Source organism: Siniperca chuatsi, linkage group LG24, assembly GCF_020085105.1.
Source record: "Siniperca chuatsi isolate FFG_IHB_CAS linkage group LG24, ASM2008510v1, whole genome shotgun sequence".
NCBI lineage: Eukaryota > Metazoa > Chordata > Actinopteri > Centrarchiformes > Sinipercidae > Siniperca > Siniperca chuatsi.
Window position 1 is genome coordinate 12,801,490 of NC_058065.1, and position 16,949 is coordinate 12,818,438.

Here is a 16,949-nt window from a genome sequence, read left to right on the forward strand (position 1 = left end):
GCACACAAACATACACACACATTCACACACACAAACACACACACACACACACAGTGCTCTCTCTCGGCCATGGCCTCATGTTTGTTTACAACGCTTAAGGTCACAGTCCTTGACATACATATCTAATTTTGAGATTTTTCATTCATTGGTATAGATTACTGGTGTCTCCCGGTGTGGTAACCCATTAATCTTACAAGTCAAATCAATTGAAGCTATTCTGATCCAGAGGGGACAGATTTCAGTTTACTACTCTCCCTAACATAAGACAGGTGATCTGGATTGAAAATGTTATTAAACTAACAAATACAGCAGGGTCTCTTAACCTTTTTTGGCCCTTGCTGCTATTTTCAGGTTTATGGATTATTATTACCCCCAACAGTTATAGAGTTTTCATGTTGATTTTTAACATATATTTTCTTCTATTTTCAAGATCATGGAAGGAGCTAGAACCACAAGGCACTTTGAGGTCACCATGACTAGAACACATGGATGGAGTAGACAAAACACAAACTCAACCCAACAAGTACTCGCTGTTTTATTATTTACATATTTTTGGACCAGTTAATGAGGGTGAAGCATATTTAATCATGATTTACAGCATGCAAATTGGTTGGATTGGAAATATCACGGCCGAGAAGTAAAGGCATGGTCATAAACGGTAAGCCTGAAGTGGACAGGTACTGCTATGTTAACATCTGACAAGACTTCACTGTCGAAATGCTATATGGAGGAAGACATTTGTTTCTGTGCTTTCAAGGGGGGGCGGTGTCTTCAGTGCCCCTCATCAGGGATTAGGGTCACATGTTGAGACAGGAGCTGATGTTGCAAGTTCTCATTGTTGTGGTTCAGTGAAGGTTTCCCACACAGATTTACAGTAATACCCTGTGACATTTTAGAGTATGTTTTGGTAATCGTAATATAATGTACTGACATTGTTTCACCTATAACTAATCATGTAATAAAAATCATAGTGATTCAAGTCTTTCCTCTGGTCACTATGCGGTTGTTTATCAGAGTCATAGATTAATTAGAATGGTTTTACGCACTACAACTAAAGAAGACCTGTGACTAAAGTAAGCGCCTGCAAATGATGAAAACATCTTTGCCAATCTGACAACACATGTGCAGCATAACAGCCATGCGCTGCAAATACAGAAAACACAACCAAATACAGAAACACTGCAAGGTGCTCAGAACAAAACAGAACTGAGTTACAAAACAAAAGACGTTTTCAGGGGTAAACTGTTGGTGGCGCTAATTCTCCAGTCGGGTGCCATTAAGCCACTACGATTTGTTATGCTCCATATGTGTTGTCAAATTGGTGAATGTGTTTCTCAATTTGATTTATACTTTGCAGCATTTTTTTCCCCCCAAATGCTGCTCGTGTTCTCAGTTTGGTGAAGATGTTATCTTCATTTGCCTGTGTTTTGTCTCTATGCATGTGTTTTCCTAAGAGGCAGTGCTTTGAGCTCTCAGGGCCACCATACTTCTTGTCCCCTTCTTAAATTCCCCTCTGTTATTAAACAAAAGCACTCAGAAAACAGTCTCCATGTTTCAGTTTTTACCTGCTTAGAAACAGTTTAAAGCCTGAAGGCTGCTAATGATGGGCTAATTAATTTGTCTCACCGTATGGTTTGTGTGTATGACACACTAGTCCACTAGCATGCAGCGTGATTAGAAGCACGGCAGCCCTGCAGGGCAGGATAATCTCAGTAGCTGCAGTGCATAATGTGGACAGTGTGTCGTGCATGGCTCACCACAGCCTAAAGATACAGTTCACTGTACTAATCCTGACTAAAGGTCATTTCTGCAGTCATGAAGCAGAATGTGGGAGCAGAATGTTCTCTGTATGCCTTTCTGCACACTTATTTTTTTGGGGCTTTGTTTTGCAGATGATTATTGCATTGTCATTTCAGCGAGCGGTTGATGAAAATGTACAATATGACATAAGATTTCCAGCTTTGCCAGGACTGTCGTATTCTCAATTTCAACATCAGTTTCATTTTTGACCCAGCGCTCATGACTTCTCGTGCTCTGTCTCACCTTCAGACATGAACAGCCCTGCTGGAGCCATGTTCTGGGGAGTTAAAGCTGAGCTGAGCACAAGCTGAAATTGCTTAGGGAATAGGGGGTGGGGGTGGGGAGGCTTCGGCTAAGCCTTGTCTCCGCCCTCTGAAGATTTCTCCACATCGCCTTGAGCTCTAAAGCCTGTGTTGTGGATGTGGGACCTGTCCTCCAATTCCAGGTGCTTAGTTCCCAACCCACAGTTTTTAAGTATTTTAGTTCCTTCAGGGGAATCTTCGAGCTTGAGGACAAAATCAATAGACGGTTTTATTTTCAATGAGCACAGGCTCTCTTTACTGAGTGTCTCAAAAGCTTGAAATAACCAATGTAAGGCATTAATAATAGTCTTATTCAGATGATGTGCTCATAAACCACATGGTTAGAGAAAGTGCGCAGTGGCCTCACTGGAAAAGAAACAAAAGAGACTAAAGAGGCCTTTAAGACAAATCTGTATGCAATAGAGTAATGATTGCCTGTGCACAGCTAGAATTTTAATTTGTTAGAGAATCGAAATTCAAGACCTGTGGCTCTCCACCTCGTGAAACAAGACATCAAATATGTCCCTGCAGCTGGGGAGCTTGGAGCGGAAGGTGTCGACAGTCGTCAGACATCTCTGGTCCATTCCCTGCATATATTATCTGCTTTCCCCCCCTCTGTCTGCATGTGTGTGCGTGCTTGCGTGTGTGTTTGTGAGACCAATGCTGTTGGTCATTTGATGTCACCATAGTGAAGCTGCCCCCAGCCATTGGTTCTGACTTTGAAAAGACCCCTCATGGTCTGAGTCAAATATTTGGCCATGCATTTAGCTGCTGCTCTAAACCTGACTTTAACCCTTATTTTTGTCAAGGTAATGGTCTGCAAATGGACTGCATCATATCCAAAAAGATTCCAAAATAAATACATTTTTGACACGGACTCATAATATGTTTGATGGGTTTCCCCCAATCTTATAACAGAACAATTACCGGATCTGTCTCTAAAACCTTTATTTCCAAAGGGGAATGGAGGAATAAATTGTGTGGTAATTCTGCCTTGTGATGTATTCCGCCAATAAGAACTTACATAAACGGCTCTATACCGTGTGGATTTCTAAAAATAAATAAGCAATCATTTGGCATTTTAAGGCTACGTATATATGCATGGATTGACACATTCAAGTATGAGCTATTAGTAGCGTGTTCTTTGCTGAATCATACTAAATAATTAGTGCCATTTTGAACAACAATTGCGCAGACTAACTTTACGCACCGGCTGTACCTGGTCCTCTTGTCAAGTCAGTCAGACCGAAATACACGACTTCCTGTTACGCATTTTAAAATAAAACCCTTGTTGACGATCTGCTTTTATGTCTAATATTTGTCTGCTAATGCAGAATGGCCCCTGTCAGGCTTCTGTTCTTGAATCATTATTAATTATGTATAGTGCTTTAATGTTGTAGCTGGTAAAAGGTGCAGCTCATTTTAACTGCTTCATGCTGTTTAATTTACAATTCAATTACATCTAATGTGCAGGCCTACTAAAGTATTGCACTGGAGTAAATGTACTGGAATCTTTGGTTCTGACCTGCATGGCTAACCTACTCGCCGTCAGTGCATATTAAACACCTATAGTGTCATTAAAGAGTACAGGTTATGCCTACTTTAAATTCCTCAATTGATGTCTTTCTTTTATATCAGCCCTATTTTCTTTGCAAGCGCAGCCCGTCCCTAACCTACTGTTTTAATTTGAAGGCCGTACCTCCTATCTTCCGGTCTTATCCTTGCGAACTTTGACAGCTGGCTGCAGCTGGACGCAGCTGTTTGCGCTCACCCATCCATCCAGGCAAGACGCGCACCCGCAGCCCGGTCACAGCCGCTGCCCACGGGCTCGAAGCCACCAGTTAGAAGAGCCGGGCCGAGGGATGCGGACTTAATTAACTTTCTCTTTTCTTTTTGTCGCCCTGAAAGCCCCTCTGTCCTCTGCCACAATTCCACTCCAGAGCGGCTCCACGGATTTTCTGTCGTCCTTTGGTCCCCGAACCGCGCGGAGGAAGTGGTCGGTGGTCCTTCTGGTGACCGCCGTCGCGATGGTTTTGCTGGCTCTGGCCGTTGCTGTCCCGTTACTGCTCCTCCGCACCTCTGAGACCTCCGCTCATTACTACGAGATGATGGGCACCTGTCGGATGGTGTGCGACCCGTACACCCCCAAACCGGGAGGCGCCACCGCCATGGAGGTGATCCAGAACGTTAACGGTGTCGCTCCGCAGCCGCCGATGGCGCAAGGGAGCCGCGGGGAGCCGGGGCGACCGGGTAAACCGGGACCTAGAGGCCCGCCGGGAGAACCAGGACCCCCGGGTCCGAGGGGGCCAGCGGGAGAGCGCGGCGACGGTAAACTCGCCTTCCCCGCGTTAACCGGAGCTGCGGGGACTGAGAACGGCGAAACAGACGGGGTGAACTCCACGGCCAACAGCTTCAGGATCGCGTTTTACGTCGGTCTGAAGAATCCACATGAGGGATACGAGGTGTTAAAGTTTGACGACGTGATAACAAACTTGGGGAACCACTACGACGCGAGCACCGGGAAGTTCACCTGCCATGTGTCCGGGATCTATTTCTTCACCTACCATGTGTTGATGCGGGGAGGAGACGGGACCAGCATGTGGGCCGACCTGTGCAAAAACGGACAGGTAGGCTGGCAGCCAATTATAGCTGAACAGGAAGAATAATGACGAACATAGTTTCACCCCAAATCCAAAACAGTTTACTCGCTCGTTGAACCATTCCACTGAAAAGAAGAAGACAAAGCCCGACAACAGTGGTTTGCTTTAGCAACACGATGCCAATTAACTAGCACTGGATTAAAAACTAGTTAATAATATTCCACAGGCTACCAGATTAACCGAGTTATCAGAATGTGCATTTTACGCACAAAAAGCGCACAGCGTCGCCTGAGGCTCGATCTTCTCTTCTCCTTAACACCAGTTATATAACTGCATATTCTTACTATTCATACGTAATGACTTCAAGGCAGCTTCAGTGATATTTCTGGTTAAACCCAAGCATGTGCTTGCTCTGTTTGGCAGTGATGCTCATGTGTAAAGCCCGTCTGGGTGAGCGTTTCCTCTCAGACGTTAACCAGCTGGAAGAAGGGTCACATGTGAGTTCATATGAGTTCATTAAAGATCCTGCAAGGGGATCAAATTTAAAACTTGGATGAGCATGTGGGTAAAATTTGATTTTATACTATTTTTACTACTATATTTATTACTATTCTATAATGGTTAGTAGTTTTAACCTCTAATGTACCCAGTTTTGTCCAAAACAGTGGGTACTTCTGGTCCTTTTACACACCAAATGCTGTTTTTTTTAAAGCTGCACCACTGCTGCTTCACTTTCCCTCTGAGGCATACATGCACCTTTCTACTCAGTTCCTATTTCTATTGTATACTCTTATAAACTACTGCTTATTACAGGAAGTGTCCCCCCCCCCACCTGCAGGTACGGGCCAGTGCCATAGCACAGGATGCAGACCAGAACTACGACTACGCCAGCAACAGCGCCGTGCTGCACTTGGACTCTGGAGACGAGATCTACGTCAAACTGGATGGCGGCAAAGCTCACGGAGGCAACAACAACAAGTACAGCACCTTCTCCGGCTTCATCTTATACCCCGACTAAACACACCACAGCAGGTCCATGGACAGTAAGCATCACTGAAAACTGTTAAAAGTATACTGTCAAATATGTTTCTCCTCTTTTGAAGATAGGTGCCACAATACAGGCTTATCTGCCACTGTATGTTCTGTTTATTTAGTAAAAGACCTTTTTGTATATGTATTTGATTGAACTTAAGTTCAACTGCTCTAGTGTCATCAGAGTATATATATATCTTAGTACTTAGTATTAGAAAGATGATGTTCCAGGAAGGCCTACTGAGAGCATGCCCGAGATCGCAGACATAACTCCCCATAAATGCTTTGAGCTGAGCGAGCATAAAGTTCCTTTGAAAGAAGGTGAACACATTTCTAAAATGCTTTTGGTGAAATGAGTCAGTACAGGCTGCTTACTGAGGGAAGCACTGTGTGTAGCCTCTTAATGGTGTAAAGGCTCAAATGACGAAGGAAATCCATTGAAATCGAGGAATAAAATGAATGTCAGATAGCCGTTTTGAGCAGTGTGTGGGCTTAAGGCCCGGTCACACCAGCATTTAAAATGACAAAATTTCATGGCAAAATCTATTCATTTCAGTGGACTCCGTCAGTAGATTCTTTCATTGGGAAAATACACGCACGTGTCGAGTTCGACTTTAGTCAACTTTGACACGCAAATTTGGGCCATTGACAGAGCTGAAGAGTCCAAAATGGAGGAAGCTATAGTAGCTTATTAGCTGTGTTGCGCCGCCCAGTTTTATTTAACCTCCACTGCTGGAGTATAAACTGCTCCACGAAAGAGACATGGTTTGCAGACAGTTATGGGACAGGAGTCAATTGTACGGAGGAGTCTTTTTAATAAACTATGAACTTATTGTCCCGTTAGCGACTAAGCTAACAAGCATGTAACTGACCGTTAGAAAGCTTGCTAGCTTGAAGAGCTTTTCTCCCTCTTCAATAAAACTCTTCACTGAATGATGAACAATCCCAAGAACAAAATGCCAGGGAGGAGTAAACAGACTGAGTAGCGCTAGCATGTTGTTGGCTGGCTAGCATATGGTTAGCTTGCCAGCTACTGTAGTTCACCGAATCGGAGTCATTATGTCATCAAGCTTCTACGACCAAATATTTTGCAAAGACGCGTAGATGTGCCACTTCCAGGCCTTTACTGTGGTACCTTAAATACTGACTCATGATGTTAATTGTTTGTTTTAAAAGCCCATTCTCCTTTTTTTTTCTTCTTCTTTCAGTTGAAATGGACTGATGAGGTCAGTGGAAAGTGCCAAAGCTCACATTCTAAATAAATTAGATAAGATGCAAAAAAAAAAAAAATCGAATCTAGTAGCTACAGGCCATGTTGATTGCAATAGCAAGCCAAGTGTAGTGTTCAGTGTTTCACAAAATTAACCACACATGAGAGATACAAATGGATGTCTTGCATTGATATTGATATCAGTTCGATTTTGTTCTCATATATGCCAATAAATATTGTTTGACAAAAAGGCCGCTTCGTGTGAAAATCTCTGACCAAGTGAAAGCAATGACGCCGTGTCACATACACCTAAATACACATGCCCCTACACCAGAGCACGAGGGGAAAGTCACTCTGAAGATGCTGAGCCATGAGCACATTTTCACCGGCAAAAGCAGATCTACAAGCAATCTGCCTGAAATTTGTTTGTTCACATTTTGTTCCACAGGCTGCCTGTCTGAATGTGTTGCATTGCACTGTAGCCTACAGACTCCGGTTAGAGAGTGCGCAATGCGTCCTGCACTCCAGCTCGCAGGTTCCAGGTGCCTCCCTGAATGTCCTTTGCTCCACTGTAGCTTGCAGACATTTTTAGTCAGTGAGCCTAGACACCATTCTGCTCTGTTTATTCAAAAAGGTTACACCGAGGTCTTCACATTTTCTTGTATTAAGTACGTCACATGTTGTTTATTCTAGTGTTAAAAAAAAAGAGTAAATTCAAGCACCTTGAATATGTCACCTTGGGCTCTGAAGAGTGAGGGGTGTTTTTTCCACTTGTTTTTGACATTTCATAGACTAAATAATAAATAGATTAATTGAGAATATAATCAGCAGACTTATGAATAAGGGGAATGATTGTTAGTTGGTGCGAGGTTATTACATGGTGCTGTTGCATAAGACTAAATGCAAGACTATATAACATTTTTAGAAAGAACATTTTTGACATGCATCATCGCTGTAACTTATATGCTTTTATTTTGAAGGACAGCAAGGCGGCTTAGTGGCAACAGAGAGCAGACTGTTACCCACATGCTGCCTGGGTGAGTCCTCATATGGTTACTTGTATGAGGCATGGTGAGGAAACATAAATAACATGCCTCATGCGTCTCCTCAGATGTTCTCAGATACAAAACTAGGTAGAAGCTGGTGGCTGCCGGCTCCTGTGTTTCACTTTTGATTAACTTGTATTGAGATTTGCAAATGCTTTACCAGACTCAAATATAGCTGTAAGGCTTCATTAAGATGATGGCTGTTTTGTGTGTGCTTGATTTTGTTTTTATTTTTATCCTAATCCCCTCAGGAACACACACAAAAACAGCTGTTTACACACCACTCCTGTCAATTTAAATGGAAATCATGGGAAACAAATATTAGCATGTCTGGTTAGATAAACCTCTATTAAGGTGTTGACTTATTTTCCTGCACTCTACAAACTAACTCTGCACTGCTCAGAGGGGATTGTTATTCTTGAGCTGCTTGAAGAAATATAAACAGATAAATACTTGTCGGCACAGCTTTATGACGAAAACTGTACCATTTATGTGCGTATATGGAAAAAGCTAACTGCATAGGGTTATGCAGTTTAGTCTATTAGCCTTTGATTTGAACATCTGATAGGATGTTACACCACTTTTCCTTTTTTTGTGCATTTATCAGGAGTGCTATCTTCAAGAATAAAGCTGTCACTGACTTTGTTTTCAATCACCTTCCATGCGTCCTCACTGTCTGCACTTGTCAATGTGCATGTGTTTCCATTTCAGCTAGTTTCCTAATATTTCATCCCTATTTATATATTACAAATATATTCGATTGTTGTTTATTTCACGTTAATTTCACACACTAAAAAGACCTCTTTAAAAAAATCTGAATCACATTTCTTTTCAGAATAACATAACATTGGGAAGTACAGTATGTGCAGCAGCGCAAAGTGCAAAAGGGCTGGGTGAAGGATCGGAGGGTGTGGTGGTTAATATATACACTCTCAGCCAGTCACGTCACTGGTCTCATCGCTCTGAAACAGCTGAGCCAATCACAGTGAGGCATGACGACAACAGCTCGACAAACGAAGAGTCGCTTCACCAGGAAGTCATGTTGTCTGGATGGTGCAGAGCGGCACGATGTGAACACACACCACCACAAATCTGCAGCCAGAGGCAGATGGGTTTTTTTTATTTACTTTGTACAATGATGATAGAAACAGATAATAAAAAATGTCGGTGAAGCCGTTTATATGATCGCACCAATCCGGCGCAGTTTCAGTTTTAATTCTACTGTCACATCATAAAAGGTCACAGGCTGAAGGGATTTAATGAACTGAAGGAGAAACTTTTCATACAGTATGAAGCAGCTGTGGACAACAGGTACTGTAAGAATCACTCATTCGTTTATAGCCAAATGCAAACTGATTCATTGACACTCCTGCTTTAACCACATTAAATGTTATTTCTGCCGATATAAACACATTTACTGGCTGGGGAGTGTTTCATTAAAATGGTTTAGTTACAGTTTAAGCATTATTGCTGTGCATTTGCTCCAAGTATATGCTGTTGTTGACAAACTCATCAGACTGACAAGCAGGTTGACGTTGTGCCAGAAGAAGATGTCTATTCTCAGCACAAAGTCTAAGACCGTCCATCCATTAGCTCTACCCTTTGGAGGGTCGCAAGGGGGGCTGGAGCTGATCCAAGCTGACATTGGGCGAGAGGCGGGGTACGCCATGGACAGGCCGCCAGCTTGTTTTCACAGTCTACCAACCTTTATCAAGATGGAGACGGGCATTCCCTGTCTGACCAAAGAAATATTGGAAAGGTTTGCTAGTCGCCCTAAAAACAAAAAAGTCCCATCATAGAAGTTCAGATGCTCAGTGCAAGTTTCAACACTGCTTTACATGACTAAAGACGAACAAATGATCCCCTTAAAGATGGCGAAGGTTTAAAGATGACCAAGGTTGGACATTGTTTAAAGATCATTTAAGTATTTTGTATTATTGCGCTATAACCAGGCTTGATTCCTTTACTGTTTGAGATGATCACGGTTTAGGGAGGTTTAGAAATGTGAATTGGAAGTGATGATGTCACCAGCAGAGGCCTTTTAAACTGTTTAAAGATCAAAGCATGATGGTCTTGTAAAGGCTCTCAGCCCCCACTGCAGACACATTTAGGATGAAAAGTGGAGCTGCTGACACCAACTGAGACATCAACAGCAGTACGTGTCAGTGGCTGCCAGACGGATGCTCTCTCACACACACACACACACGCACACATATAACACCACGATAGATGATCAGGCTGCTCCATCCCCCTAGTCTGGGTGACAGTGAGGGATTGTTGAGTGACAGACGGAGTAGTGAAATTCTCTGATGGATGAGATAAGTGGGACAAGGCCTCACAGACACACACACACACACACACATATTGTGTTCAAGGGAATGCAGCTTGACAGGCAGCTGAGCAACAGGCATTGTATTGGAGTAATGATAGCATGTGTTGCTCTGTATGTTTCGTGTGTGTGTGTGTGTGCGTGTGTGTATTTTGCCTGTTGTACATGCCACCGTCATGACAGTAAACTATGATTTTTTTTTAATTAAACCCTAGCATCTAATCTAATAATAGAGTTCAAAATACCAGCCTGCTGCCTAAATGTGTGTCTCCAGCAGTAAAGAGCAGTCTGCCTCAGTTGATTTCAGCATGTGTCTGACTGCCGAATCGACATGAAAAATTGCAGCCGACAAGCTCTCTGCACAGGCAGCCAATCATCGGGACATTTTTAAAACCTCTCCTCATTCTTTCACTCCACCGATTTCCTCCCTGCGATGATTGATCCATGTTCATGCCTGAGATGCAAATGCCAGTGCGGCATGAGCAAAATACAAAGAGGGACATGTGAGGGGAGCGGCAGAGAGCGTGAAATCTGAATCAGAGAATTTCCACAATAACTGACACCTAAAGACCTTCTGCTTATCTTCTTCTTTTGTTTATTCAAGCTGGTGTGCTCACAAACCACACAGCTGGGAGAGAAGAACATCCTCCCTGGAAAACAAAAGAAAGGAGGTTCAACTGAAGAGCCGGTGCATTAAAGATCCAACTGTGTACTGCGGAACAATGACTGTCTGACTGCCTGGTTGCATTAACTGTATTTGATCATTTGTATAAGAAGTTCTCATTTTTCTTTTGGCTGAAGGGAGGCTAGTCTAACTTTTTGGGAGAGCAGGGAAGGGCCTTTTATTTCTTCTCACCCTGGATTTGTATTTTATTTCAGCCTTCCTTTGCAATATAGTTAATATTTGCTTAAAAAGTTACATAGAAAAGATGGCTATGGTGTGTGTCATGGCTCACACAGGTGCACTTTGCCAGTCTTGTCGCTTTAACAGGGTTGGAGGATGTCATCACAGTAAGGTTGCCAGGCAACCAGTGGATATTCGAAGAAGCCTGGCAAAGAAATATTTCCAGCACATAAACATAAAACCACAACTTGACATTTTTAAACTGTGTTTTTTGTACGTATTAAACAACCGTGACACAACGTGTCAATTAGTGAGCTTTAGATGTTTTTTTTTTAAACCGCTTGACTGAGCCAGGCTAGCTGTTTCTAGTCTATATGCTAAGCTAAGCTAAAATGTTCTACTAAGTGAAGTGAAATGAAACATGTTGACCGTAGCTGTTTGCAGTCAGATTGTTTGGAAAGTTATATGATCAGTTCATTAATGCAAGCGATTTTTTGTTTATTTTTTTAGCTACCTGAACCCATGCTTTACAGTTAACTATAACACTTAGAGCTTCATTCATAAATGTCAGCTGTACCTGAACTCAGAGCTTCCTATATTAGAGCTGCTACCTGTGCCCAATTCATTCATTCAGTGGCAGTAATAACCATTTATTTATTGGTAGCGCTTTATTCAAAAATAGAGAGTGTCTATATATATTCACCATTTTGTTATGGGTGCCATAACTTTAGCAACTTTTAACTTCACTTCTAATGTGCGTTTTGGAGGCTATATTAATTTTCCATAGAGATATTAAGGTTTAAAGTGGAGTACACCATTTCAAATGTATCATGGTTTGCCACCTCATACACAGCATTTTGCATAATATGCCAAAACATGTGATCGGTTTATAAAATATGATTCGATGTTACAGATCAAACAACAGCTTCTAAAGTAGTTTGAACCTTCGCCAACTAGAACATTAAAATGCTTCTTACATGTTAATGCACCAGCAGTAATAATTCAATGATATATTATAACACTCACAGGAGGCCATTTTGCATAATACTTTTACTTTAGATACTTTAAATACATTTAGCTTATAATACTTCTGTACTTTTACTACATTAGTACAATTTTGAATGCAGGACTTTTACTTGTAGTGGAGTATTTTTAAGTTGTGGTGATGATAAGTAAAGGATGTGAAATGCAAAACTCTTGGAGGTACTGCGGTTTTATTTTTAAATTTTGACAGGTCCAGATAGCAAGGTCAGTTGTCTGTATGTCCCAGAGGTCTCCAAAGGGAACCTAAACAATACAAAGCTAACACAAAAAGCAACACTGAGACACATTTTGCTCCAGTGGAATTTCTTCTCAGTATTACGATTCATATAGTGGATAATGATTCAGCCAAATGCTGACTCACTTCATCTGTCAGTCTGCACTTTGAAAATCACATATCATTTGTCGTTTAATCGGCCAAACGAGGGAAAGAGAAGTGAAACAGAGAGAAGAGAGTGAAAGAGAAGGAAACAGAAAACAGTGAGGGGATAAAAAAGAAGACTGGGCTTCTTTTTCCCCCCTCATAGAAGTAAATAAAAGAATACAAAAAATACAAATGAAGAAAACAAATGCACTCCCTGGAGGTTTAAACTCAGGGTTAAGCTTATTTGGCAAATAATATGATGTTTGGGTGCTTTTGCAAAGACAATAAGCTTCCAGGTTCATGAACACATCTTCTGTCAAATGCTGCACATGACATTATGAATACTTACGTGTTTATCCATTCTCGTGACTGTGCATGTATGTCAGTGGCCTTATGTACCTTTTTATTCTTTACCTCTTTTCATCGACAGTCACCTCCTCCACTTGCATGTGGGAGTTCCAGAGATTGTATCGCTGTCTTCAGAGTCATTAAAATGCACTGGCTGGTCACTCTTGGATATCAATAGTGCCACAGTTTATTGTTGTTGCTGAAACTCTTGAAAGGACATCAACCTTTCATTGATGCTGCTGTTTGAATCATTTTAACGTCACTGTGAGAGCTATGCTGGGAATGCAACCATTTAAATAATCGATCTATCATTTAAGTCATTTTCTATGCAGACAAAATGGCCAAAAATCTCTGGCTCCAGCTTTAAATGTGGATATTTTCTGGTTTTCTTTGTCCTCATAAACCAAATATATTTGGATTTTTGACTGTTGGTTGGACAAAACAAGACATTTGAATAAGTCAAGAAATTATAATGGGTATTTTCCGCTATTTTCTGACATTATTTAGACCAAACAACTAAGAAACTAATCAAGAAAACAATCAGCAGATTAATTGATAATGAAAATAATCATTAGCTGCAGCCATAATATGCCAAAGGGAGGAGAGGAGTATTCCATAACCACAATAAAAACAAATTATATCATATATAATTATAATTATATATATATATATAATTATAATTATATAATATATATATATACACACACAAATGTCGTCCTGATGCAAGAGAATATATCTTAGTTATCTAAAATAACTACTGTAATGTGAGGTCACACTCATGACGTTATCACTGCAGCATGATGTCATATTTCGAAGTTAGTGTTGTCATTTTGACTGAAATTGAAACTTGTTTTGGTATCTGTAATAGAGTTCTATGAGAACTTACTGTATATACATCACCTATTCCAATGATTTTAACTTCATTTCTATGCAAAAAGATATAAAACTTGTAAAAAGGTGTTGTACCTACTGTATGTTTGTGAAAATGAATTACCCTCTAATTTGAAAGAAATAGTTTGACATTTTGGGAAACATGCTTATTCACTTTCTTGCCGAGACTTAGATGAGAAGATCGATACCACTCATTTATCTGTATGCTATATATGAAGTTAGAGCCACGAGATGGTTTGCTTAGCTTAGCATAAAACCTAGAAGCAGGGAGGATATCATGTAGTCTGAACACGGAATTAGGCAACTACATTTCTATCATTGTGAGGACATTTGATTTTATAATAGCCAGAAATACAAGAACTTACACACATACACACACAGATGATTTGCAGGCAGGCAGGAAAATGGCATAGCTGTCAGAAATACATCTCTGTCTTGTTCTCGCGGTAAGGCCATAATGAGAGGCTAAAAGAGACCACATAGAGATCAATCACACACACACACACACACACACACAAACTCCTTCCCTTATCCCGTCAACCATTGTCCCTCTGTGGCTGTGGCTTAGAGGTAGAGCGGGTCGCCCACTAATCCGAGCATTCCCCAGCCGCATGTCCACAAGTGTCCTTGGGCAAGATACTGAAGCCCAAATTGTGAGTGTGTGTGAATGTAGTGTAAAGCGCTTTGAATGGTCAGAAGAATAGAAAGGCGCTAAATAAATGCAGATAGAACTGAAATCCACCATCCAACCCCACACAGATTGTAGCTTATTTTAACTTATTTCTAAAACTCTTTTTAATCTTTCGTTTATGGCGATCCACTTCTCCAGTGCAAAATTTTAGTACTAGCAAAATACTTTATAATACAATACTGATATTCCCATCAGCCTCAGCTGTACTTTGTGTTTAGTGCTAATTAGCATGCTAACACCTTAAACTAAGATGGTGAACAGTACCTGATAAACATCTAAATATGAGCATATTAGCATTGCCATTGTGAGCATGTTAGCATACTGTCTTTAGCATTTAGCGCGAAGCACCACTGTGCGTAAGTACAGCCTCCTAAAGCCATTAGCAAGCTGTAAACTCTTTTTATATTTGCATCATGTAGCAGATTTGTGTGTGGTTTCAGGATATCATTGCAGAGTCATTACTTACTATTAGGCGAAAGCAAAGAAGTCCACAGTTAGGGCTCTAACTTCAGATGTAGTCACTTAAAGATAACATTTCTTCTGCCTGGAGTATACACATTTTAACAGCCAATTCATTCAGATTTGCTTTTGCTTTAATGTCACTTCCCTTAGATTACTTAAACTGTGTAAAATCATCTGTCTGCTTTCAAATCTGATAATGACTTACCTGAGATATCATTAATTTATCCGTGTGTCTCTTAGGAGGTTTTTGTAATCCTGTGTCATGCAATCTGTCATTTCTGAATATAGGGGAGTAAAGGTTAAGGAAATAAGTCATTGGAGCAGGCGGCTTTTATTACAACAAAGCCAATGAGGACTATATCTTTCATCTCTCCTCTGGCTGATGACAGTGACAGGCCGAGGATGCCGGATGAGAGAGACTATCCTCAGAGAGTCGACTGAAAGGTTAGAGTGGCCCCAAGCAGCATGGCTGATGAGGACACACACACACACACACACACACACACACACACACACACACACACTGAGACCCCTTCAGTTACGCATACATACAATGTTACTCTGATGTGTCTCATTAAATAGGCCATAAAAAACACTCATTATGCTTATTAGGACACGTTTTAAAAGGATGGGAATTTAAAAAGGGAAAACACAATAGTCATGTATTCATGATATCAAAAGACACATGAGCAGAGATGCTGGCTCTATGATGGCTTCCGTAGATGGAAGACATATACAACAAATCCCTCATCTGCACATTTCACAGGACCCTAATGGTAAAATAATACTCGGGGCCCTTTCACACCTATCTCTTTTGGTCCGGACTTTCTGCCGTTTTTTTTAGTTTGATCTGATCCAAAATTACAGGTGTGAAACCTCCACTGGACCACGGTCCGGACCAAACAGCCAAACAGTCCCGACGCCAAAAAGCAACTGGTCAATTTTTTAGCAGATTCATATTAAATTGTTCAATTTTATGTAGGTTTATTTGTTAAAAGACTACCATGAAAAGATATGCTTATTTAGTGTATACCTTAATTATGGCACTTTGACAATTATGACAAATTTGGTTCAGTCGATATGAATTAATTGTGACCCGATAGTGCAGCCTATTATTTATAAGAATGGCAAAGTATGCTAAAGTCGTGTAGTCTTACCCCATATATACAAGTCAGTTATTAGTGCAAAAACAGCGACGTTGTGACAGTTGCATCAGCACCATGGACAGCATTAACGTTACACATCAAACAAACAAGACTACAACAGCGTGGAGCTCAGGGGACATTTTATTCTACTCTCTGACATATCTATTACTCGATATTGGAAAACATACACTAAAAAAAGACCCAATATTTTTAACCACCTAAAAGCTGGGAGACAATTCAAGAAAAAACCCTCACTCAAAAATGATACAACTAATATGATTGTGGCCTTCTTAGTTCGGTGGCTCAGGCTGGGCGACCCAGTGCCCCGGGAGTGGTGGAGGTGGAGGAGAGGGGAGAGGACATGGCACGGTGGAGGCTGCACTTGTCCCTGCTGCGGTTGCAAGCTTGGTGGTAATGTCAACGCTAGTTCCCGTTTCATTACTGGAATCTACAAAACTGCTGGCAGTAGCAGATTCTGGCAGTGTAGCTGCACCTTCTGAGTGACCATCCTCATTAGGTGAGCTTTTCCTGTTAAACCAATTTCTTGTGTCCATTTCCACAGAGAAATATGATTGCTACTTAGCACAAGCTAGCCAGACGCTGGCTGAAGTGAAGCATCATGACAACTTAAAAAAAAAAAAAAAAAAAAATGCAAAACTCTGGAGCATAGTCTATGCTATCAAGAGGTTGACGCTAATGTCAAAATGTCATGGCAAACCATCCAGCAGTTGTTGAGATATTTCAGTCCTGAGCAACTGACAGTGTCATCCCTCTGCTAACAACAGTACTGAGAGTCTACTGCTAGCCTAGTTGTACTTTGAGCTAAACACTAACTTCAGCATTT

General features: G+C 41.2%; 2 protein-coding genes across 3 annotated transcripts in view; one reads left to right on the plus strand and one right to left on the minus strand.

Annotated features, from left to right (window-relative positions):
- LOC122872360 (metalloreductase STEAP3-like) overlaps positions 1-16,949 on the minus strand; it is a 167,332-nt gene that overhangs the window by 10,660 nt on the left and 139,723 nt on the right. The gene's annotated exons all lie outside the window — the stretch shown is intronic.
- On the plus strand, positions 3,672-7,194 carry LOC122872365 (complement C1q-like protein 2). Of its 2 annotated transcripts, XM_044188521.1 has the most exons (3): positions 3,672-4,729; positions 5,541-5,745; positions 6,943-7,194. In XM_044188521.1, the coding sequence occupies exons 1-2, from the start codon at positions 4,130-4,132 to the stop codon at positions 5,718-5,720; spliced, it is 780 nt and encodes a 259-aa protein (XP_044044456.1). In that variant the 5' UTR covers positions 3,672-4,129; the 3' UTR covers positions 5,721-5,745; positions 6,943-7,194. The 2 variants fall into 2 exon arrangements, with proteins under 2 accessions (XP_044044456.1, XP_044044455.1); XM_044188520.1 differs by having other exon boundaries at positions 3,677-4,729; positions 5,541-7,194.